The sequence below is a fragment of the Lissotriton helveticus genome, chromosome 12, assembly GCF_964261635.1.
Source record: "Lissotriton helveticus chromosome 12, aLisHel1.1, whole genome shotgun sequence".
Taxonomy (NCBI): domain Eukaryota; kingdom Metazoa; phylum Chordata; class Amphibia; order Caudata; family Salamandridae; genus Lissotriton; species Lissotriton helveticus.
This window is the reverse complement of record NC_136073.1, coordinates 365,706,704-365,733,085: the sequence shown is the minus strand read 5'-3', so window position 1 is coordinate 365,733,085 and position 26,382 is coordinate 365,706,704. Positions and strand designations below refer to the sequence as shown.

The 26,382-nt window shown below is 42.6% G+C and overlaps 1 protein-coding gene across 3 annotated transcripts in view; it reads right to left on the bottom strand.

Annotated features, from left to right (window-relative positions):
- Nucleotides 1-26,382, bottom strand: part of PHKB (phosphorylase kinase regulatory subunit beta) — a 1,437,099-nt gene that overhangs the window by 650,488 nt on the left and 760,229 nt on the right. For all 3 annotated transcript variants that reach the window (XM_078669366.1, XM_078669365.1, XM_078669367.1), the window contains one exon: nucleotides 5,599-5,694. In XM_078669366.1, coding sequence (XP_078525492.1) covers nucleotides 5,599-5,694 — 96 coding nt within the window. The remainder of the gene's footprint in view (nucleotides 1-5,598; nucleotides 5,695-26,382) is intronic.

Here is a 26,382-nt window from a genome sequence, read left to right as displayed (position 1 = left end):
GAGTTGATGCATCGATTTCTTACTGCATGGGGAGTTGATGAATCTGTTTCTTACTGCGTCCCCCAACAATGCAACAGACTTGGCGCCTCGATGCAATGAGACCATCCGGATGATGTGTGAAGTCTTGCATCCGCACAGCAGGCCTTGCGTCGAAATCGGTGTGTTGGTCTCGGACTACGAAAAACGGTGCGCTCGATGGGGCATGCAGCAGGTTCTCGAGCTGCGGCAGGCGCTGCAACTGTTTCTTCGGCAATGCGTTGGAAACAGGTGCGGACGCGTTTCACGTCTTCAAAGTTGCGTTACTTTTCCAGCTCCCAGTGAGAAACAGTCTCCAGAGGTCTCCAGAGGTCCAAAACAACAGCAGGCACCTCTTCGCCGGTCAGAACTCCCAGCAAGGAAATTCAGGGGAGCTGGTGGTGAAGTCTTTGTGTCCCTGAGACTTCAGAACAGGAGGCAAGCTCAGTTGCAAGAGCTTGGAGACCTTTTCTTCAAGCAGGTGAGAAAGCAAACAAAGAAGTCCTTTTCTTCTTTCCTTGGCAGCAAGTAGCCACTGCAGGCCAACCCCAGACAGCAAACAGCACAGGGTCAGTATTCCTCCTCCGCTTATCCGGCTCTTCTCCTTGGCAAAGGTTCCTCTTCAGTGCCAGAAGAGTCTGGGGTCTGGGCCCCTCTTTTTTAATACCAAAATTCTTTGTTCTCTGAGGGCAGAGAGTTTCTGTACGCAGTCAAAACCAGTTCTGTCCTCACTGGTGCAGCTTCCTGGCAGGAGGTGGAGACAGCATTGTTGAAGACAAACCAGGCCCATTCAGGTGAAAGGAAATCTCCTCCCCTACTCTAAATGCAGCCCAGCCCTGGCTCATCAGACTTCTGGAGCCGCTGCCTCTCTCCAGCCCCTGTTATTCAAAAACTAGACATGCAATAAACAAACCTAGCAGAGGCACACTGGATGGTTAGGCAAGAAAATACCTACTTTCTAAAAGTGATATTTTCACACACAGAATGTAAATATCACCCTCACTAAAAGATGCATTTTAACATCCTGAGTTCAGGCATATTATACTTTATTTTTCCACCTTGTTCCCAGGGCCAGTTGTTTATAAACAAACTCCCCATTCTGTCCTATGGGAACAGGTACCCTTGCAATAGTGAAAAATGAAATTGGCAGTTATTCACTATCAAGACATGCTACACACATCAGCGCATGTCTTACCTTTTACATACAATGCACCGTGCCCACAGGGGTACCTTGGGCCTACCTTAGGGGTGACTAATATTTAGAAAAGGGAAGGTTTAGGGACTGGCAAGTGTGTGCAGTTGCCAGGTCGACATGGTAGTCCAGACTGCACACAGGCTCAGCAATGGCAGGCCAGAGTTACGTTTTACAGGCTGCTTCTGTGGGTGGCACCATCAGTGCTGCAGCCCTCTAGCAGCATTTGATTTACAGGCCGTGGGCACATACAGTACACTATACTAGGGTCTGACCAGTAAATCAAATATGCTAATCATGGCATCACTGATCTATAACAACAATTTAGAAAGGGAGCACTTGCACTTTGACACTGAACAGCAGTAGTAAAGTGCCCAAAGCATCTAGACCAGCAAAACGGAGTCCACTACACAGCAAAAACACGGGAGGCAAAAAAAAAATGGAAGGGAGACCCACGCCAATGGTGCAGGTCTAACAGGAAGTTGTTGAAAACTTTGCTGTTTACTTAATTCTCTTTCAGAATATGGGCACAGATATAATTTGTTAGTACTGGGAGGCCCACTTGGTATCCATACACTCTAGAAATGCCAAGAACAGAACATAATAGAATAGAAAGCAAAGTTGTACCCTCCTCTGCACCACCAAAGGGGGTATAAACAGCCAGGTGTTGAAAGGGTATGTCCATGTCATCCATTTTACAACACTGAGAAGTAGAACGGGTTCTGCACATATTGCGAACACCCATTGGTAAGTTAAACCATTCCCCACTTTAAATTAAGTGTTTTTTTAATCCTCTTATTTTATGTATCGATTCGTTCATCAGGGTTGTACAACATTGATGAAGAAGAAAAAATAAAGAATACCACTACATACAAAGTAGGATGGTTAATAAGGAAAAATGAGGCAAAATGGGCTTGTTTGTCCAGTGAAAGGCGCACTCAAGCAAATGATAAAACTGCATACACCTAAAAGTACATCGTCACACCTGATCTGAATCAAAGATACAGTAACCTTCGATTGAGCAGACATTCATTTATTAAGAATTAACTTATTCCTTATGGATTGCTAAAATGAGGTATCTAAATGGGATGGTTATTCTACTTTGTCTCTTTGTAAGAGGAAGCAGACGCTGGAACTGACTGTACGTTATATGTGATTCTGTGTGTTTCTGAATATATACTCTTTTGTGGCTATTAGTTTCATGTTTTCCTTTGCTATACAGAAATGACCTCTGGCTGTCTTGGCACATGAAATTGTTGTTAATTTGACTGAAATTCGTCATGTTATTGTTTTTGATTTGCTGTAATGAACTTTGTTAGATATATTAGTATAATAAGTTGATTTTGCAATCTATGATTGAATGGAATAAGAAGACTCCTATTAAAATATCTGCTCAATCTAAGGTTATTGTACCTTGGATTCAATTCGGGGGCTTCGATGTACTTATAGGTTTATGCAAAGTAGGATGGTGTAACTTTCCCATGGACATGTGCTATTCAAGTCCACCGCCACTTATGCTTCGCTAAGGATAAATAAACTAAACAACCTAAGTGTCCCTTAGTTAAGACCTATTATTAGTTAGTGCCTAGGAAATTATGTGGTGAACAATGTGTTCAAATCGTATATATTTTTTAAATAAACAGCTGTAGAGCAAAGTCATTCTTTTGAACGATTTCATTTAAAATTATATTTTGCACAGAGGTTACAGATTTGCTGTCTGATTCACTCCAAAAGAGGCTGAATGATGCACCAAACCGCTAGCAGCAGGACGTAAGGGAGCATTGCTCTATAGGGCGGACAGCTCGCTCAATTTCGGTATTTTTCTAGGGTTTTGCATCCTTCTAGTACATATCACCTTCATATGTGCTGCATAACAGTGATAATATCTAAAAAAAAATTCATTAGCTCTGAATAATTAATATGGATACGCGCACGGTATTGTAGAAGAGATATGGCGGTTACTCCATTTAGGTTCTGGGACTGCGCCCCCCCTGAAAATCCTACACATTCCTGTACAAATATTAAGTAGATCGATTTATTTAGAGACATGATCGTATTTCCAAACAAATCGATGTATTTAAGTCTTGCCTGTCTGTCCCATGATGCCTGCCCCACCTCGCTCTGAAACAGGAGATGGAAGACAGGCAGTAAATCAACTTTCTGAACTATGACGCAGAGCTTACTGTTCTAAAGCCCTTCATTGCCATTGTAGTCTATGGCAGTATCCACTATGGGACAGTGACGCGTTCAGCATCATGGTTTTGGGGGGGGGGGGGGGGGGGGGGGGGTGGAGTCTCAGTCCCTGCATGAGAGCAGCTGTTGATCATTCACAAGCAGATATCCTACCCTTTCCCATTCGTCACCCATAGAAGTGGATGAAAGCACAAGTGTTTTGGTGCCTTGTTCTCGGTAATGGTAAACGTTACAATGCTAATCTTCTGTCACGTATATTATGCTAAGACCCATCGCTACGCTACCTTCCCACACTGTGATACCCCAGGCCCTGGGTGCACACCGCTGGCCCCGTTAGAAGTGGAGCTGCTGTTTTTGTTCCCCCACGAGCTTGAAAAGCTGATCCAAATATCTGAGTCAACCCTAAAGTGAGAGTTATATGCTTACAGTAGACAGTTATCTGTCGTATGACATTAAAACTGTCACTATCTTCATGCCCTTGGCAACATTAATGGCAAAAACATTAATTGATTAACAAACACTAAGTGCTAAAAACATTAAGGCAATGCATGTCAGCGATTTCATATTTTACTTAATCTTTCCTTCCTCAAGAGTTAGCTATTTAATCATATTCTGTTTCTGTATGTTTTTTCTCTGCATACTTTGAGCCATGCCAGGAATTTATGAGGGGCTTTGATTGAGAGCTCTGACGCTGACACCAAAGCAAAGTGCCTGTCAGTGGGTTGACCTCTCTGCAGAGCACACAGAACTATGATCATTTATTCCAGTTGTAATTGCAGTTCTGTGGAAATGTGTATGAAAGGGGTGCACAGATGGCAAAATATTTAAAGGGCAAAGGCAAAAGGAAATAAATTGCTTAAATGTGACTGCAGTGTATGTCGTCGGAAGTGGCGAAGGGGGGAAATGCGAGTAAGTACAATCGGGGAAGAGTGTTATGAGGGTGCTGAAGAGGAAAGAGGTGGTTGAAGATGTGTAGATGGACGAGATGTGCAGTGAAAAAGGACATACACATCTAACTAAAAGCACACATAACTGAAGGCCAAAACTCCTTCCACAGGCCTCAATACTATTGAAATGTCAGATTTTTTTTTTTTAAGTTTAATTATTTAGAACAAATCCTTGTTACTCATTTATCTTAAACAGCTAACAGCCAATCGTGCTGAGACGTTTTAGGTGTAGGTCAGTTGTGGGGTATATCTGGATGCAATTCCATCTAAGAGAAACCGAAATACCGGTCGAGTAGCACACTATGGGAATCACAGAAATGTATTTTACATGTTCCCTTTTAGAGTGTCCCCACATTTTTCATCCCACTAAAGGACTGTCTGCACATATTTCTATATGACTGATTGCAGTCGGCCGCTGTGGATCATTTCCAAAGCCTGGTTACAGCATTTTCTTCCAAAGCTGATGCTACATGCGGTGCAAGACACTAGGCAATCTCAGACTTTAAAAGGCTGAAGTTGTTGCGTTGTACAATTTGCACATTACAGTAAATGTTGAACATATTAATGCAGTAAGATATGGAGCCGTTTTTATTGTGTTTAATAAGCCATGACTATATGTTCCCACTGCTTTATAAGCCCTGCTTTAGCCCAAATTTCTATATTTAAAATAAACCATTTGCCAATCTCTTTCCATTTTTTTCTCTGGAGGAGGCCACAGCCTGAGCCCCCCATTTTGTCATTAAGCTAGCTCTCCTCACTCACTACATAAAAGTCATACCAAAGTTTTACACCTCACCACTTTCAAATGTCACCAGCTGCCACTAAGAAGAAATGCTTCAGTAAAAACTAAAAACCTCAACAGCAAAATTGAAATTATAGAAAAACAATGTAAACATAGATCTTTCTAGTGATGTTGCTTTGAAACGTATCCCTGTTCCAAGTAATCCACTTAAGCACAGAGCTGGCTTGCTCGCTTTTAAACCGGGTTCTTCACTGCAAATCAACGCAATGGTATATTTATTGCATTACTTTAGATGCACGTAAAAACGTAAAACCAATTTTGGCGCGTTGCTTGTGAAATGAATTTCTGAAAAGTGTGCATTCAAACGTCATCCTGTATTAGAACATTTATGAGAAACAAGTCATTGGTCTCTGACCAGAAAGAACCAGGCAGTGGGTCACAGAGGAAATAAAACCGGCTGATTGGAATGAAATGTCCTGCGTGAGGCTGGCCAATGGAAATAAACTTACATGGGATCGGGACTCTCTGGGAAGCAGCGAGCACAGGGTCTGCCTGTTCCTGTTATGGGCGTCGAAATCCACAAATATCACAGACCACGAGCAGCCCTGCAGGCGGGAGAAAGGAAAACAACATGACATCTCGTTCTTTAAGCTATCAGCCACAGAAAAAAATATACATACGGTTTCAGCATTTTTTTGAGTTAACAAATGTCCAGGTCAATGTTAAAAAAAATTTAAAAAAATTAAAAATTCAAAAACACATTCTTGCTGGCTGACAGCCAGGCCAAGTGCGCCAACGCATGTGATCCAGAAACAATGGCGGCAGAAAACCTAAGTTAACTCCTTTCTGTAAACAAAGTGGCAAATTGCTTCAGCACAGGATGACAAATTATAAATGCGTCAGCGCCCTCACAATTTAATTAAACAAACTGAGAACGGAACGCTTTAACAACAACCTCTAGTTTTTTTTTAATCATAGCCGAATGTGATCAGGAAGCGGTAGCTGGCAGTCAGGTGGTTGATAAGTTAGCTGTCGCGACTAATATGAAAGACTGTTCAAGTCCCAACGCGCAGTCGGACCCTGTAATTGATAGAACGGGCATGTGTTTCAACTGTAATTTGCATGCTAAGCAGTTGGAAATTAATGAATTGCTGGAGCAGTCAGTAAAGGGGCTCCAAATTCATACATCACTAGCTGTAAGCGCTCCCAACGAAAACCAGAAGCATACAGACACACACAACCCAAAGTAAGTGTCAGAGAAGAACCCTTCTACAGCACACTGGTTTAAAGTCCACAACTCAGAAACCTTATATGTTAAATAGTATACCCTAATTGATTTCAGTTAGGTCACTTCCCCAGTGAGAGGCAGATTTTTTTTATTTCTTTTTTGGCTTTTGGCAGTGCATACCAAACAAGTACTGTTTTCATTGTTTAACTTCCAAACAAATTAACCGTGTGCATCATCACATGATCTTAAAGAAAACACATTGCGATATACTGGACAACCCGTGTGGCCATAAAGAGTCTTGCACAATCCCATTTGATTCAACATAATGGTATATATTATCGTAATGTCAAGTATCCTAAGTACGGAAGAGAACAACCCTCCTCAATGCTCTATCTCTCCTGGTCCAAAATCATTGGTCATCGTCCTGATCTTGATCAGCCCTCATCCTACCCTGTTCCTGTCCACCCACCATGACATTTTACTCTGAGAACTTTTCCTCAACAGTGGAGACCTAGCAATTTTGACTGATGCCTGGTGGAGCTACCTCACGATATAAAGGGGAGATGGGCTATGGATTCCCTCCTTGACCATCACCTACCCAGTCGGTCTTTGGGGAAACTCTCCTGCGTCTCTCCTGACCTTATCTCCCTCCTCCCTCTTCACCCTACCCCCTACCCCTCTTCGCTCTACTTTTCTCCTCTTTCCAGCTATTGACCTTTGCCCTCACCCGTCCTTGATCATAGTTCCCACCCTGTTTATCCACTGGTCTGTCTTCTGTGAACTTTCCCTCGTCAGTTGAGACCTAGCTATTTGACTGATGCCAGATGGAACTACCTTGTTTAGCTATTGGGGAGGCGGGCTGTGGATTCTCTCCTCGGACGTCACCTACCCAGTCAGTCTTTGTGCAGACTTCCTTTCGTCTTTCCTGCCGTCTTCTCCCTCATCCTCCCCCTTCACACTCCCCCCCCCCTTCCCCCCCTCCGCTCTATTTGTTTCACCTTTGTTTCCTCTCTCAACGTGTTGCTTATTTTTGATGTAATGTGTAATTGTTATCTTTTTCTGTAACATTGTGTAACCTAATGCAAAGCGCTCTGATACCTACGGGTCTAGCCAGCGCTATATAAAACTCATTATATAAATAAATAAATAAACAACCTGACCTTATCACCAGATATGCAATGACTTAGACAATGGGCAGCGCCCTTGCTGCCAGTGTTGTCAGAACTAAGATGAAAATCATTAGGCAGACAATCACTGGCACAAAGGGAACTTGATAGGCCAAATCTGTTGCTAGTAGAAATGCCATCAAAGACGGGGCTATTGGTAGCTCCAGTTTGAGGCAACGATGGCAGTAGGGAAAGAGCTAAAGGAATTAAAGGCTTAGGCAAAGGTCTATAAAAGTAGCCTAAAGGAATTGGGTGAACGTTGGAAATGACATGCATAGGCTAGAAAGATGGATCAATAAACGGCCTACGGTGCTGGTGCTGTTAAAGGTAAGTATAGAGTCACCAGCCATAGTTTTAGGTGACTTGCCAAGCCAAGTAACCTTACGGGCTAGGGTGACAGACTGAAACAAATTCTCATTTTTACCTAAGCATCCATCGACCAGTGAGTTATTTTGTATTTAAGCTGTGGAAAATAAACAGCCAGCCTGGGTTTCAGAGGGGGCACGGATTCTGATGATCGGGACTATAGCTACCGTCATTCACCACCTGGTAAGAAACTCGTTGCTCTATCCCTGCATCCCCTTTGTTGACTGGTACATGCCTAGATCAAAAATGGGGACCCGGAACAAGTGAATCTCCCCCTTCGAGGTGGTGTGGCTCCTTAGAAGAACTAACAGTCATGTTAGTGCCATGATCCTCGTTACCTTGATAAACAGAATGAGCAAGGGAATTATACAGACCACTCGTCAGCCCTGGGGCTGAGTCCTTTTAAGATACAGATGAGTTGGTAGTGGGCAACAAACACCTAAAAGCAGCCGACTGAGGTGGCTGATTGGAAAGTGGCAGCCTTTTAAAAGTTTCTTCAGTTTGCATGCTGAGAAAGATGTAATATTGTAATTCTCATGTTTATTAAAATGATTAGTAAGCAGGTCTCCCACAATAACAGGTCATAGTTCTTTGGCACATCAGAGGTGGACACAGTTTCTTTCATATGCAAAGGGGCTTGATAGGTGCAATGTGGCTGGTGATCGGAGCCCGGTGAATAATGGCTTCAACAAGCTGCCGATTGTGAGACTAAGACAGCTTGGAAGCAGAGTTGACATCAGAAATACCTCCAGCCAATGTAGTACAACAATCCTTGTAACATTCAGGAGGTTAAGGGAGTGAAACTCCAAGGCCCAGCTCTTCCGCTACTGAAATGATCTCATTGGTTAAGGCCCCCAACCGCCAACCTCAGGTAAGTAAGAATGTTGGGGCCACTGCCTGAACACTTCTATGTGCCTGGCACAGGAGACAGCTTGTGTTTATCTATCTCTCAGCTGAGTCCCACTTATAATAGGAGATTAAAGATAGGAGTAGAAAAAGCAGAGGTAAGAGGGGTGGCCTAGAATCTTGTGGGCCCTGACTGGCCAGTCATTGGCCCTGGCGAGTCCCACCCTGCAGGACCCCTCCAACGATTAAGAGCACGAGGATAGGGGCGTGGCCAGTGTTCTCCTGACCCCTTCACTGGTAAGTCTGGTACTTGCAGTCCCCGCTGTAGGCACGGTCCTTCCTGCTCCTTCCCGCGCTGTAGGATTAACTGGACCATTACATTTCTTATAAAAAACAAAATATGTGAGGTTTTTTTAATAACATGTCATTTATCATAAAGGTTGTCTTTTTCGTTAAGTGCTAGAACAGTTCAATATTTTGTACAAATATGGTTTCGCCAACATTATTAACATAGGTTCATTCCTCCCAGCAATTCATAATTCTGCTCATTTGTCATAATCAGTCTTTAGTACCACTACTAACTCACGTCTCTGTAGGTGTAGAGGTTTTAGTTTAATGGATCTATTTTTCTGTGTCTTAGTTCTGGGGGGTCTTCTTTGAGGACTTGTTGCTCTTGATTAGTCCTGCCTTTGTCTCAAATCGACAAACCATTTGTCACAAACCCCGCATAAATCCAGCACCTCAGTATAATCATCAAAAACCTACTTATGACACAGCTTCAGCAGAAGCCCCTTAACTTCAATTTGTCTGCCCTATTTAACTAATGTGTGGCCCTTCCTATCAAATATACATGTGGAGCAAGTTTTAGAAGTTTACTTGCATTGCTGCCATACTGTCCTGGTTCGGATATTTTTCTGAATAAATCAAGGGTGTGTTCTCTTTCCTTGCTAATATTGTATTTTTTGCAAACATGAAAAAACTTTCAATTTTACATACTTTCTTTTGCAAAATCCGTCCTTCTAAATAGAGAACTAACATCACCCTGTAAACACGGCCCACCTAGCGGCATCACAGCTACAATGTTTGCACGGCTAGAGTTCAAGCAGACTTCCCTCTCTGTTTGCCCCCTCAAAATGACAGTCCGCCTCTAGAACCCATTCAAGACCCACATCACAACCACAATCTACTAATTTTGTAGACCAGAAAAAACTACCTGTTTAAGCAGAATCCCATTTCTGAGGGCATTTGCACAAATTAGAGCACCACTGCCTACCACCATGTATTTTCTCACAACATCTGGGGAGCATGGATAGCCCCAGTTGCTCTCATTCGGTCATTGCATTAAAGGGGATTAGTTTTCCCTGTAACTGAGGGACAAATTTGACACCACAATGCTACATAAAAAAACAAATCTAATTAAAAACAGTGAGTTAAGTCCATAGTGAAAAATGTTGAACATTCAGGAGTTCCTTCAGGTAACTGTCGTACTCACAGACAGGCCACCTCATAGGAACAATAATATCCTCCAATTAACTTAATTCTTTACCTAATACATGTGACATTACAAAAATTAATTTGCTGAACTCCTCTGCCTTCCTACTTTGTGCTCTTGCCATGCAGATGTTCTGTGCAGTTGCCTGCACTAACATTCAATCCCTTCTCTCGCTGTCATTTGCCTTTTGCGATCTCAGAGTTGATGTTGGGCTCTGGCGTAAAACGAAGCAGGGCTGAAACAAAGCCCATCTTCCTCCCTGAGGCAGGATACTGGCTGCTCTATCATTTCTTCATTTTAACATTTACGGCGCCTCGATTTGTCCAGCTCTTTTCATTATCACCCGGAACCACCACCTTGCCCAGAGCGACTCGCAATCTACCAGGCCAAATGGAAAAGGTACAGCGCGTTAGAAATAATAACGGAACTGGGACAGCAGTCGGAATCAGGGTCAAAGTTGATTTACTACGTTTATGAAAAGTAAAAGGTGAGCTTGGAAGGCTGCCTGAGCTAACCGCTTTTTGCGAATTGATGGCAGTGTATGAAATGGGGAAAATGTGAGAGATTACATTCTGTCTCATACATGTCGCTCCCTCTAGTAGCATTGGTACTGTCCCCAAGTCTGAAGTACTCTAAAAACAGGTAGTTCATTTCAAATCAATTCATGTAGGGATGGTGGTAAATTCACAAGAAATGCACGCCACGGTAAACTATATTGAGAAATTGTAAGATTTGTTTATGATCCACTAGGGAATCAATGTTAGGGCATGGGGAACTAAAAACAGTCCGGATGTGAGCAGCAGTTGAGCTTCCACAAGAAACAGAAAGGAAAATTAATTTTCTATGTGGAACCCCTGTCTAACACTTGGTAGTTTGGCACAAGCAGACAGGGTTTCCTCAGAAGAAATGGTTGCAAATATTTGTGAAACAACTAGCCAAATCAATACATTTGAGAAATAAAGATCACAGAAGTCTAAGCAATGGTAGTTTAAAAGACAAATGTTACAGTCAAGAAATGTCACAAAAGAATAAATGACTTCCCTTTGGCTATGATGTTTTTGGTGGACACCAGACTCCTATTCTTCTGATTTCTCACCACCTGAATGTCCTCAGGCACCAAACTAAACAAAAAAGGTTGAAATAGCCTTTTTGCAGCAACTGAGGCCTTCACTGCTCCAGTTTATCATTGGTGCCTTCCTGAATGGGACATCATGGAGGTGTACTTGTCCTCACATAGGCACTGGGATATCATTTGGTGTCCTCTTCTACACACCCTATAGGACACCCTATAGGACAACATGAGATTGACGAAGATCGCAGAAATGCTGTGAGAAGAACTAACTTTGAACCTTATTATGTACACAGCTGTTCTCAGAACGGGAAGGTGGGAGGGTTGTTGAGGGGTGGAGTCTGAGGGTAGTTGAAGAATCTACCATAACCATCATTTTCAAAGGAAACTTAGTTGCAGATTCCTCACCTCCTGAATCAATATTAAAGCAATAATGCCCACGGTGAAAAGGGCAAGGGGAAATGGGAAGAAAACTGTGCTATATGGACTCATAAAAGTGATAAGCACAGAGAGCCAAAACCAAGAACAATGAAAAACGAACAAGAAACAGAAAAAAAGTGTAGCAAGCCAGTGCCTGCCCTTGTTTGAACATGCATGTAGGTGGAAAAGGATCGGTCCTGCCTGGCTATAGAAAACAAAGCTTGACAAGGACATATAAAGGGATCCACCACATCTACAGTACAATAAGCAATGACACACAGGTCTCAAAATATACCTTTTATGTAGTATACTGTTTCAGGACATTTACCTCCCATTTGTTTTCTTTTTACTGTAAAAGAAGATGGTCTCAAATGGATCAGCTACCCATAGGGACTTACTCATGCAACATCACCTGTAAAGTGAGTCAACTTAAAGAAATCAACACCATACAATACTGGGAAATGTCTACCTAATATACCAGAGGAAATAACTGATGTGGATGAAGTAGAAAACTGCCAAAATAACTGCAACAGCACACGCCTTACTTAAGATGGACGAACATCGACCATGCACAATTATGAAAAACTAGCACCAAAAAGAAAACCAGAGTGCTCACTGACACGAGCACAAGTCAACAAGGTCAAATATGCCCCGCATGAACCGTCGGGGGGGTGGGGGGGGGACTGGATGAATGGATGGAAAGACAACCCTACGAAGCCAATGAACACCAACTGAGAAAAGCCAAAACAGAAATAAAGAGGACAACCATTTTAGGAGGAGGACAAGCAATACTCGCCAGAACATAGAATGTTTGAGCTTAGGCAGTTCAAGGTCAGCATTTGCACTGAATGCAGTGCCAAACATCTTACACCACTCTCACTTCCTCCTTGTAGGCAACAAACCAGATCATAGGAGCCAACTTTTTAACAAAGGGCAATCAATGCCAGTTGACAAGAAACTAAAACACAAAGTATGAACTTAAAATACCAGCACCTCTGAAAGTGTTTTTATTTTTTTAACGCAACATAGTACTTGCCTCATTCCAAACAGTGCCTGCATTCAGCCAGACACAGAGCTGGAATTGGGAAGACAGAGGCAGATCTTCCTGAGGCAAAAATTGCAACCAACAGAAACAATTTGCGGACAACATGATTGACAGCATCCAAAAAAATACCACAAATGGACAAATCAAGATTTAACTGAGCTCCTATACAGGTAGGCCCTCCACACTTCAACACATTGAAGGGCGGAATCCCAGCATCTATTCCAAGTGAAGGTCGGCCAGAAATGGCCTACTAATCAGACCCATCTCCCTACCTCAGGTAGAGGTATCATAGCCTTACTGGAGCCACGAAAGGCATTACACCTCAGAATATGGCGGCTTTTCTAAACACCACTACTACTAATACAAAACCGACACCTTTAAACCAAGCAAGGAGCTCACCCTCTCTCAACCAAGAAATACAACCCTTGCACTGAGACAGCAAAATCAGACATCAAAATTCTTTATGCAAAACAGGATACCATGCACGATGAGTAAGGCAGTCTGGCCAGCCTGCCTTCAAGATACAAAGCATAGACATATGCGATTTTAAGCCAGGAACAACTGTCAGAGGCAAGGCATGATCCACACTTTAGTAAGGAGACAGCCACACACCGAACCAGGCACTGCGGGCGCAAGTTATGGGCCCAATCAGGAACAACTAGGGTAAAGAAGGGACTAACTTTATAGAAAAGCAGAGTTTCATCGGCTGACTTGCAAACTATGCAACACTGACTGGGGGCCATCAGGAAAACAACTCAACCAGGTCTAGCAGGTAAAACGGTCTAGTATTAGCCCAAAGAATACAGCAAGAAGGACACAACCTTCCATTTAGGCTCCAACTCCCAGGAAGCAATTAACATGGCCTGACTGGGAAAGACACATATGGAAACTGCTACTTCTTGTTGTGGTCCTTGTCGAAGTTATGTCTCCCCGCCACAGCAAGGTGGAAATAACTGGCGATCAGAATTAAGTAATGGCAAAGTTAGTAAGGTAGAGTCCTGTGAAACATCCAAGTCATGCTGTCCATGAAGCAAGCTTGTGGCAAATGGAAATCTTCGAAGATTGGGAATCAGCAAAACTGCTGGTGATGTCATCTAAGACCAGGGAAGCCTTCTCGTTAAATAGGTACGAACCATGAAAGATCGTATCCAGCATGAGATTCTGAGCATCCCTGTGAAGGGCCAAGGAGGTCAACAAGCATGTCTGCGATCAGGCCATGAATCCATGGTGTGAAGACCAGATATACGAATCTGTTTAACTACATCAAAGCCATCAGTAAACTGGCCCCTCATGCTTCAGCAAAACAAGAGACGAATGGCAGTTTGTCATTTAACAGGATGACTAGGTTCCAGACGCATAAAGCGCATAGTGCCATATACTGCTCTGTGACACCATATTCAGTGAGACAGAGATATCAACTTGAAGCAATGGTGCCACACAGGAGAGATTGTTCAACTGTCTGGAGCCAGTCTGAAGGATGGGGAAATTCAAAAGATGAGTGATCAGGAAAGTGTGGAATCAGGAGGAATCTGAAGATGTAAGTGTACATCAGAAATATGATAAAGGGATTAAAAGTTATAATGACAACTATAACTCCCACACAGGAAAGCATTGAAAATGGTGTTTAATGGTATCATACTGGAAATCCCCCCTCCCAAACATAAAAAAAAAAGTCAGAGTGTATTCCTCGCAGTTGACTGGAAACTAACCATCCACTATGGCTGACCTGCAAGGAATAGCGCTAGGACTCAGATTCATAGTTAGCCCTGATGTACACTTTATCTTCTGACCTTATAATATTATCATGAGGTGAAAGACCATTTTGCCAGGCAGACCTGGAAATGTAGCTGGCCATTTATTATGCAATGCCACTGTAGACTACACTTGTCACTAAAAAGTTCAGAATTGTAAATACCATTACGATGAAGGCACCGATGTTGATTATTTTTCTGATGGGCTTAGTAGATTTTCTAAGTCCAAACTTTTACATTTGTACAAATGGCAGTACCTATGCCATTTTAAATAAAAGTCCCCAAATTGTCAAAACTGTCTCCTCAAGCTCCACTACAACTTCACAGTTGAAAGAGGTTTCCCACAACTCTGCTTCAAGGCTAGAAGAAACATCCAGTCCCACAGAGTTATTAGCTTCCTCAGTCTCAGGGCCTTATGCAACCGTCAGCAACTGAAGGACATACCAGCAAGGTCAAACATGTTAATGTGGAAGGACTGTAACCCATTTTGCCCTGTGCGTCAGTACATCTGGCACCAGTAACTCTGCAGCAAAATGCTGTAGAAGAAACTGAAGACAGGGATGGAGACAGTTCAAAAACAGGTGTGAAGTCTGCAGCAGAGATGGCCATCTCTCATCTAAATAGTTCACTAGAAATGAGGTATAGTCACTCTTCTAATATTTCCAATCCTCCCACTCCATAGTAAAGTGATGTGCTTCATTTCTTTAGGACAAGCCAGGTATGAAAAAACGACTCTAGAGTTCCCTAGAGTTACATGCACCCAAAATCCAAAATAGCAAATCCCTAAGTCAACTGAGTGTCTCTTTTTTCTCATTCCCAACTCTGCCCTTTGCCATCCTATTTCAACCCACTAGACTTCAAATGAAAGCTTCTCCCCAGAGGCAACTTGTTGCCAGTTTGCTATGGAGCTTGATTCCACTCAGTGTCCTGGTTTCCTTCTCTTGCATTGAAAGGGAGTTACTGGACTCTACCTAAACTCACATAGTCCTCTTAAAAAAAACCTCAGGCGCTTCCCCTCTTCCATCCTAGTCATAGTACGGCCAGTAATTAGAAGTGAATGCCACCAAAAAAGCATACAAATGTGAATAAGGTGTGATCCTTAAAGGATTCAGATATTTTGGGGTGTTTTCTTGTGCAGACCTAATATTTTACTTGGGAGCTGCTTGTGATTAAACTCCTTGGATTTCCATGGCCAAACATTTTAATTCCCCATACAAATGAGGCCTTTGTTTGTTGGGCAACAGATCGTACGGCTGCACCCCATTTGCTAGTTATCATGATTGGCTGGAGTCCAAGCTCACAGTGAGAGCTGTAACTGATGAAGATGTCTCCCAAACACAGAAATCTTTGGTAAGTAAAATGTCATATACCTTCAAACGACAGAAGCAGGCCACAGAAAGCATCTGATTCACAGTTGGTTATGTCCAGCCCTCTTCTAAGTATAAACAAAGGATTTTGCTCCTTCAATAAAAGTGGAAAGAACTCTGGAGAAGAGTGTCACAAACAATTTTAAAAAGTACAAGGAAGGAGGGGGATAGTGGATGATGAGCAAGTGGTGGAGGGGAGTAAATATTAGCTAGGTTAGGCTTACATTTGACCACAGGACAGTCACACTGTTTAATGTACGACAGGGACTGTTCCATGGTGAGAAGTTAAAGAATCCGGAGATTGCTAGTGGAGGATGAGATGGGGCACCAACCCATGTGCCTATGATGCCATTTGGGAATGGAGACTTACTATTTATCACATGGCACTGTCCAGAAATTCAAGTGTTTTGGAAGGAAGTAATGCAATCTCTATTGTATCTCCTAGGCTGGCCAATTATGCTTGGCCTTAGACTTGCATTGCTACACATTCTAGAAGATTTGGAGGCTAACCGTTACGTGAAACCTCTGGGACACCTGGGTATTACTGTTAACTCAGCAAAATATGGCCCTGCTCTGGAGATCTGAAGACCTTCCTACATTCAATAGGTGTCTTTAACCCCTTCGACGCTCATGACGAGCTGGGCTCGTCATGCAGTAGCCTCCTGCTACGCTCATGACGAGCCCAGCTCGTCATGTAAAGTGCATCTGCTGCTTTTCCAGCACAGGGGAAAAATCCCCATAGCGTTCAAGGTGTTAAGGTATGAAAAGATGTATGCGGCTCAAGAAGCCCATCTTAGAAGCATGTGCCTGCCAGAGGACATTCGAAAAAATCTGGGGCCCATGGAAAGATAGTTTACTTATCTGTCTGTATATGGACGAGCTGCCAATTGAAGTTGACCTTGGGAAGAAGTGTGGCTACCACTCAGTGTTTGCCTGTTCAATCCTGCGGCAGCAAACATCTGATGTCAACCCACCCACTAAGCTCATGTGTGGCCATGTATTCTACTGCGTTGCCCTGAACAGGCTCATCAGTGGCGGCAAGTAAGCGTTTTTGGTCCATCCCTATGTCCTCACTTGTTTTTGGTGAGCTCTTCCTTTCCTACTCACACACATTTGGCAGCGGCCTAAGCAGCAGAAACAGGTAGGTGCACTGGCGTGCCAATACCTTGATGCAGTGAGTAACTGTAATACCCAGATGAGATGGGCGTGTCTTTGAACGCACCGGGGCTTCTTAAAACCGAAAGATTCAACATGCGGGTGTATAAAGGCCCGCGTAAACGGTGGTGGCTTTTCATCATATTTTGGCAGGAGCGCTGACATTTACAAAAAGCTGTAAACCCAGGGCAAATATACGTGTTTACAAATTATCTAAATTTGGTGGGAGCACTAACCTGCACGATATATGGCAATTTCACAGGTGCTCTCTCTGACTGAGCAAGCAAGCTCATAGTGAGCACATGTACATATACTTATGGATCTGTATATTTATTACTTTTTTACTAATTCAGCATATCAATAGCACTACCCTATTTCTCACCCTATACTGTTCTCAATATATCCTCAACCTCCACTCTGACTCCTCTCAAACCTCTTTCTACTACTCTTTCCAATGCACTCTATCAATATATCCTCTACCTCCATTCCCTCATTCAGCCCAAACCCCATACCACTACTATGGTCCCCTAAATAACCCTTTCTAGACTCTTCCCTACTCTACGCCTCCTTGTATCTTATCATATCTTTTTTACTATTCCGATCCCCCAAAACAAGCCTTTCTAAACCCGGACCTGTGTCTGTTCCCCCTCCACCACCCTTTTACTCATCCCAAGCCGCCTACTACTGCTATGAGCTTCAAATCAAAAAACAAAAAAAAAAGATTTCTAAATCCTTCCCTCTTCTATACTTTCGGTATCCTTCTCAATCCAAATAACTCCACTCAAATTACTTTCATACTTCACTATACTAATTCACCACTAATCCCTTATGGGTTCCGGAGTATTGTCCTACTCACCGAAAGAGCGCTTCAACACCCCATCAGGGGTAGCAAGCGCTAAATCAATGCAAACCCTTTCCCCTCTTCTATACCTCCACTATCCTTCTCAATCCAAATAACCGATTAATAAATCTACTACTCAATTTTCTTTCATATTTCACCATACTAATTCACCACTAATCCTTTATTGGTTCCGGAGTAGCATGCTACTCACTGAAAAATAGGGCCGGTCTGGCCATAGCGGGTATCGGGCAATCCCCCGGTGCGCCGCACGGGTGGGGGGCGGTTTTGGGCCCCTGGGGGCCAGTTTTGTTACAGGGCTGTTTTTGTAGCATAGCTGCAAAATCGGCCCTGTACCAAAATCGGCCGAAAAACCGGCCCCGGCAAAGAGCTCGGCAGCACCTCCAACCCTCCCCAGGGCCGGTTGTGGTTCCCAGTCCGGCCCTGCCGAAAAAGCGATTCGACACCTCGTCAGGGGTAGTAAGTGCTATATATATATGCAATTACAATACAATACAATACCATACAATATGGCATTCATTCAAGGCAGTGTGAGGATGGTGGAAATCGCTTTTGTATGTGGTCTGAATGGTGCCTATTGTAGTTCCAGCATGGTCCCAATAAACGCCACTGTTTCCTTCTATTAATAACCTCTCACTGTGCTATTAATTGTTTGCTAGATTTGAACCTTCTGCTTTTGTATGACATATTGAGATGCCAATACAATGCGGCTTGAAAAATGGAGTGTGATCACGGACTGAAACGTGTACGCCTTTGCAATATGCTCCAGCTAAGCTCAGGCAGACTATATTTCATATTACATAAATTCTTTGAAGATAATCAATAACCGAGAGTTCTCTTCATCAAAGGTCTTTTTAGCCCTGTTTGCCTAAAAGCTGCAGGATGGTAATGAAGGTACGCTCCTCTCAAAAATGAAAGATTTAAGATTCGGATACATTTTATGCAGCCAAACCATCTCCTGACATAATCGGTTGCATGGAGAAGCATTTAATGTAGTCCAATACCTTACTTCGAAAGTAGGTGGGGAAAATATATCCCTCAACTTCTCCCCATATCTGTACTCAGTAGAAATATTCAGGGGTCCAGGACAGACAGTTGCCTTATCAGAATGACATCTATGACAATTTGGTAATAAAAACACCAATTCTTTTTTTTAATAGAGAACAAATGCCTATGGCTCTTCAGCAAGCTACTGCTGAGGCCGAATACCAGATAACAAGAGTTCACAAGCATTGGCAAGGCCAATAGGTCTGGTCTTTTTATTACTGATCACAGGTAAAGCATGTCTCTTGCACACATGACCACATCACTCCTTTTTCTTATACACACACACACACATGCGCGTGCACACACACACATACACCTCTTAAACTTACAAACACTAATATTGTGGTGGTAGTAGCTGCAGATGGTGGTTGTAATGTGACTGGTAATGGGATGGCAGTTATGGTGGTCGTAGATTTATTAGAGAGGAACTATAGTGTCGAGATTTCAAAAAGTTATATACATTGGCATTGCTGAACTGCTTAATAAATGTTACCATGCAAGGTGGCTGCACAGCAGTAAGCATTGAAGTGAAAACAGTGGGCACACAGCAGGCCCGTCATGAACCCCGCTCAGCGGAGGTGGGCAACTAGCCAGATAAAAGCTTATAATTAAAGCTAAAAGGAAGAAAGAAAGAAAGAAAGAAAGAAAGATGGATAGCAAAGTAATAGAAAATCTGAGAGGATGGATAGATGATTAAATGTATGGATAAAAGGATCAATTGAAGGAAGACAGGCTCCATTGATGGGTGGATGGATGCATGTATGTATGTATGTATGGATGCATGTATGTATGGATAGATGATGGATTTGTGAAAGGATAGATGGATATAATGGCCAATGGATGAATTTCAACAAATACTTTTAATTAGTCGTTTTCAACTGCAACGAATAACCATAAACAGAGTTACAAAAAGCAATTGCCATCAAATACATTAGCATAATGAGGTGGGGCAGAGGTTTCACACAGTCCGGGATCTTGGGGTATAAAGTACTATGGTAACAGTTAGCACCAGTTATGGTTATGTAAATTGCAGGAAGCTTAAGGGTATCATGAATACAAACATGGCAGAAATGGATGGATTGAATGGTGAAAGATTGAATGATAGTTGAAAGATTGCATGGGTGAAAGATTGTCAAGGTGAAATGGAGGATATCAGCGGTGGATGGATTTGTGAAAAAGCATGATGGGTAGATACTTGGATGGAAGAGACAAGGAAGCCATTCTAAAGAGTTTCAGGCTCACTTGCTTTGCTTGCTTGGTTCAAAAAGGGGAATATTTTACATTTCTGGCTACTTCCCTGATCCATAGTATTAAGGTGGGCAGATTAGAGTAGGAGCCAGAAATCGACGTGAGTAGCACTGTAGGGCTTAGAAGAAGGTCCAGGTGGAATGAGTGATAGGGTCGTTGTGAGCAGCTGTTAAGTGCTCACAAGACAGGCTGTGTAGAGCAAAAGTTCACAGATTGACTAACTCTTTTACCCGGATGTATGACGTACGACGCATACTTTTACAACGCCTACCTTTACAACGCAATTTTTACAACGCAGGATCCTTTACAACGAATGTCTTTACAACGCATGATATTACATCGCAGATGCCTTTACAACGCATGCCATTACAACGTAAGTATAGGTAAATATATAATATTTTTTTTAAATGTAATTAATTAAAATTAAATTAAATTATTTTACTTTAATTTTCTTATTTTTTTAAACATATATATATATATATATTTTTAAATAATGTAGGTGTTTTAAAATAATGGGTGTAATAGTAGGGTAAGTGCTGGATAGTGTAGGGGTAAAAATTACTATTCTAACTCCAGGGGGGTGTAATAGTAGGGTAAGTGCTGAATAGTGTAGGTGTAAAAATTACGATTCTAACTCCAGGGGGGTGAAATAGTAGGGTAAGTGCTGGATAGTGTAGGGGTAAAAATTACTATTCTAACTCCAGGGGGGTGTAATAGTAGGGTAAGTGCTGGATAGTGTAGGGGTAAAAATTACTATTCTAACTCCAGGGGGGTGTAATAGTAGGGTAAGTGCTGGATAGTGTAGGGGTAAAAATTACTATTCTAACTCCAGGGGGGTGTAATAGTAGGGTAAGTGCTGGATAGTGTAGGGGTAAAAATTACTATTCTAACTCCAGGGGGGTGTAATAGTAGGGTAAGTGCTGGATAGTGTAGGGGTAAAAATTACGATTCTAACTCCAGGGGGGTGAAATAGTAGGGTAAGTGCTGAATAGTGTAGGTGTAAAAATTACGATTCTAACTCCAGGGGGGTGAAATAGTAGGGTAAGTGCTGGATAGTGTAGGGGTAAAAATTACTATTCTAACTCCAGGGGGGTGTAATAGTAGGGTAAGTGCTGGATAGTGTAGGGGTAAAAATTACTATTCTAACTCCAGGGGGGTGTAATAGTAGGGTAAGTGCTGGATAGTGTAGGGGTAAAAATTACTATTCTAACTCCAGGGGGGTGTAATAGTAGGGTAAGTGCTGGATAGTGTAGGGGTAAAAATTACTATTCTAACTCCAGGGGGGTGAAATAGTAGGGTAAGTGCTGGATAGTGTAGGGGTAAAAATTACTATTCTAACTCCAGGGGGGTGTAATAGTAGGGTAAGTGCTGGATAGTGTAGGGGTAAAAATTACTATTCTAACTCCAGGGGGGTGAAATAGTAGGGTAAGTGCTGGATAGTGTAGGGGTAAAAATTACTATTCTAACTCCAGGGGGGTGTAATAGTAGGGTAAGTGCTGGATAGTGTAGGGGTAAAAATTACTATTATAACTCCAGGGGGGTGAAAAAGTAGGGTAAGTGCTGGATAGTGTAGGGGTAAAAATTACTATTCTAACTCCAGGGGGGTGTAATAGGAGGGTAAGTGCTGGATAGTGTAGGGGTAAAATTTTTAATAATAAAATTACTTACATTATTTTTTAAATAATTGATATATTTTTTTTAAATGTATTAAATAATTAATATTTATTTATTTAAAAAAAATAATTAAATACAATTTTTATTATAATTATATACTTACCTATACTTACGTTGTAATGGCATGCGTTGTAAAGGCATCTGCGATGTAATATCATGCGTTGTAAAGAATCCTGCATTGTAAAAAATGCGTTGTAAAGGTAGTTTGTCGTAAAAGTTGCGTTGAAACGGATGTTTCCCCTTTTACCCATCGGTGACTGTCGCTTCCAGATGCCAAGCAGCCAGAAAGCAGGTAAAATACTGCCTCTCACACTGACAGACAATTCAAACATCAAATGTCTGTACTGTGGGCTAATACAAAATGTGACTGCCCTTGCCTCCAAGGCAGGGGCGGATTATCCATAGCCCCGCCCTATGTTTTGAGCTGCCACTCAGGACCTGCATTTGGTGCACTGGAAGGTTAACAGAAGCCTTTCAGGCAACCGTGCTGCATGACAACATGCAGTGTTAGAAAGTGTTTTTAAAAGCAAACTCATGCTGCACATGTGAGGGCTCGGCCCCACCTTCCTATAGTCCTTATGTAACATAACTGGTCCTTTTGTAAAGCGCTCTGACACCTTTGGGTAAAGTTTGCACTATATAAAATCGCATAAAATAAAATATGATCAGTGACAGGGAGAGCTGACTCTTTAAACATAATCGGGCTACAGAGTAGGCACACATCACTGGAGCGCACATGCGGGCGGGGGCATAAATTAGAAACGCCCTTTCACGCAGGTGCACAATGCATTAGCCACAGCAAACCATACTGCGCATGCCTTACAGAACCGCATTGTTTATACATTTTGCACCACTGCATGAATACTGATTTTTAAGGTTAACATTAAGAAGCCCGTGATAATATAAGATGACAGGCCATAGGTTAGGGGGAAAAAATGTAATTTATGGTGACACTAAGCTATCAGCAGTGCTTCCTTTTTTGGCTTATAGAGACAAAGTTTGCACTAATTGACCGTTTTTTCACACATCTTATTTTCAGTGTGATGTAGTCGATCATTTTAACTTTCACTGATGGATGTGACCACCTAAACACAAGGAGATAATGGATGGAGTGCTGAAACTTTTAAGACACTCACCCCCAGTAACAGATCTGGGTTGAATCCATCATCATTCTTTTAGCTCACTTCGCCACCCCAGGTCAGACACAGCTATATGCAAATCAATCTTGACCCTGTGCCTCATGGGAACAGTCGAGGCCTAACTGCCAAGCCATGTCTTCCCTGGACCGGAAACAAGCATCCTGGGACCGGTTTCAATATTTAATTTTCCCTTTGATATTCTGGTACTCGCCAGATCCCTCAGAACTGCAGAAGGAATAAAATCGGAAAGGTAAGTGGTACACTGTAAAGCATTTCGTTTGTGAGTACTCACTGCTGGGCAGACCTAGCAAATGAAGGACGCAGTGACAGGAGACAGGCTATTTCAGAAAGATAGTGACAGGCACAGGAACTGGAACTGTACAGAGGACATTCCTGCAAATGGTTAAGGGCAAAACCATTACATTCAGAAGGAGGTCTGTATTACTGAACAGGCAAAAAAAATACAGACAGAAGTTGGCCATATGGGGGATTTCCCTGTCACACAACTGGGTATACAGAGTATACGGTTTGTCACACTCATTCAGTATGCAGGGTCGGATTGGTAATGCGGGCACTCGGGCAATGGCCGAGGGGCCGGTGTCAAGTTACAGCTGCGGGCCGCTTTTTGGGGCAGCCTGGGGGGCGATTTGGGCTGTGTCTTTTGTGCTCAGATGCCACCAGTGACCCCGTGGGTGCCTGAGTGGCCTTTCTGGAGGCAGATAGATGCCCGTTCATTACCTCCCTTTTATCAATGGGCAGAGGGGTCACTCCCTTTCTCTCCCTTGGCCTGCCCATTAATGTATGCATATTGAGCGGGGGCAGGGGGCCTGAGCAGGAAAACATGCCTGTGCCAGAGATCGCCCCTCACCCCCCTTCTTTTTTATAAAAGTTCGCCGAAGCTGTGTTTTGCAACAAGGCAATATGCAAATGTGGGCCACTTTGTTTTTGCATGCCCAGGTCGATTTTTAATCCCAATCCAAACCTGTCAATTTGCATACTGTTTGGCCCAGAACAGTTTGGCCTGCCGCAGTGACAGGACAGCCACATACATTTGCAGTCTTACAGATAAAATCAATACTAGTGAAAAGCATTGATCGGTGACCAATGATGTGACAGCTAACCACCACCTCTGCAATCATACTTCCATATATCTTCCACCTATTAAGTTGGAGAAGCTTTTCCATCTTTGAAATATGCATTAAGGACTCCTACTTAAGACAATATTGCTCATTCTGAGTTCTGGGTTAGCATTAATATGAGTTGGCCTCTAGTTCATGTGCTGTTGCAGTACCTATTACTGGTTAGCTTTTTCCTATGAAAATTGCAGAGGAAAATGCATGATTTTGCCTTTCTCTCTTATTTTTAAGGGAAACAATTACAAGAGGATAGCCAGTACAGCCCCACTCTGAAGGATGTTGAAGAAATTCTGGCCAGGTATTACGCCCACCCTTTTCGAAGATCACAAGCCGCAACTGCTCCAAGGCAATAGCTGAAGGGGGCTGACCCAGACTTACATGCTAGCAAAGGATTCCTCTTGCCTGAACTTAAGTGTCACTGACGATGCATGAGATCAGTGGCTCAAGGAAGCTGACATAAGTCCCTATCCTGCAGAGTGTATTACTGCATATTGTATGATGCATCAACTTTCAACATTACAGCAGGCTGCAAGACAGCTAAATCGGTTTGAATGCCAGACCTGAATATGTGGGAGCACAGCAAAAATAACTTCTTTCTTATACTTCGCAATCTACAGCATACATTATATACATATATTATTTTATTTATATGCCCTGCAATGAACCCTGAGCCTGGCCACATTTTGGTTGTTCGGAAAAGCCTTTTAATGGCAACAACCGTGTACATCCATGAAACAATGGCAACCGTGTACATCCATGAAACAGGTTTTCTCTATAGAGGACTGCCCAAGACTGACCCACACATTTCCCCCTTTTAGGTGTTGACTGTCTTCTCCTTCCAAGACCATGTCTTACCCGGTGGTCCCAAAACGAAGACTAGAAGATGGTATGCTAATATTTTTTTCAGGTGAAATTCTGCCAGGAAGGCAACACGCAACAATAATGACAAGCCCCACAACAAAACGTTTCAAGTAGGAAACATTTGAAACACGTTCCCAATATTTTATAGAACAAGTAAAGAAACTGTAAGTCACATGCACCGAATTGGCTTTTCTTGTACATTTGCTCAACCATACCTACCTTAGCCAATTAGTATAACTCACTTCCTGCTGATTTTATGAGTCTCTCTCTTAAATGTCTAGCTTGATTCTCCAATACCCTCTAATAGTATCCCTCATTGCTGTTGACACTCATACCTATTTACATACGTCATCTAGAGGTGGCCGGAATTTGCGTAGTTGCGCTACGCAAAGCTCCGCAAAATGGTAAAAAATCTCTGCAAGCACACAAAAGTTCAGCGAACACGCAGAATTGCTTGTTCCGCCCGTTCACAATGCTTTTTTCCTGTTAGCGAACGCTGTTTGCGTGCTCGGGGAGAAACATCTTGCTAACGCGCGTTTTGAAAGCGCAAACAAGCAAAAAATTCTGAGAAGCCGCAGATCGCGGAATTTTTGGCAATTTCGCGTTCTCCGTGGAATGCGAAATTACCCAAATTCCGCGAGCGGAACAGAATTTACCACCCAGGCCTAACGTCATCACGCACAGTTAGTTCCACTGAATGGCTTTGCAGAGGTGGCTTGTCATAGCCAGTGATTTGGCACCGTTATTTAACAACACGTCCTTGCAAAGCGATCAAAATGAAGGCTTGCTCAAGATTTTCAGGACCCTGACGAAAAACTATGAAAGTTGTAAGAGGTACTCGATTTGAGGTATAAAATAAATGGCCTCCGGGAAACAGAAAATAGGACAGTTTTATTTAATGCAAGACGGAAGCAACTTAATTTACAATACCAGAATGTTCCTCTTCTATTTTATTTTTTCTAAGCCAGGGAGGAGCAAGACATGAGAAGGTTACACCGCTAAAATACATCAGCCTCCTTCCATAATGTGTCCACCTTGGGAATCCAGCTCAAAACTATTTCAAAGCAGCCTGTTTCCTTAAGATGTTGATCTGCTGTCTTCCAAGTAATACTTTCTGCCGAGTCCACAGAGCAGGGGGAAGACTTCAAAGCGGCTGCTTCCCGCTTTGAAATCAACACACTCTTTTGAATCGGATTCCCGAGACAAACATGGCCGCCATTTTTTCTGTAAATCAGCAGCCAAGAAAATACTTCAAATCACTGGCATTTCTTAACAACTGCCTCCGTCCAATTATTATGTACATTGCGACCAAGGCAAGCACCAAATAAAATGCATTTTTACTCTGAAGTTCGGATGCCTATTACTGTGCTGAACATTTTTAAGACGTGGGAGGAAAATTATTTCTTAAGGCCAACTTTTATGTA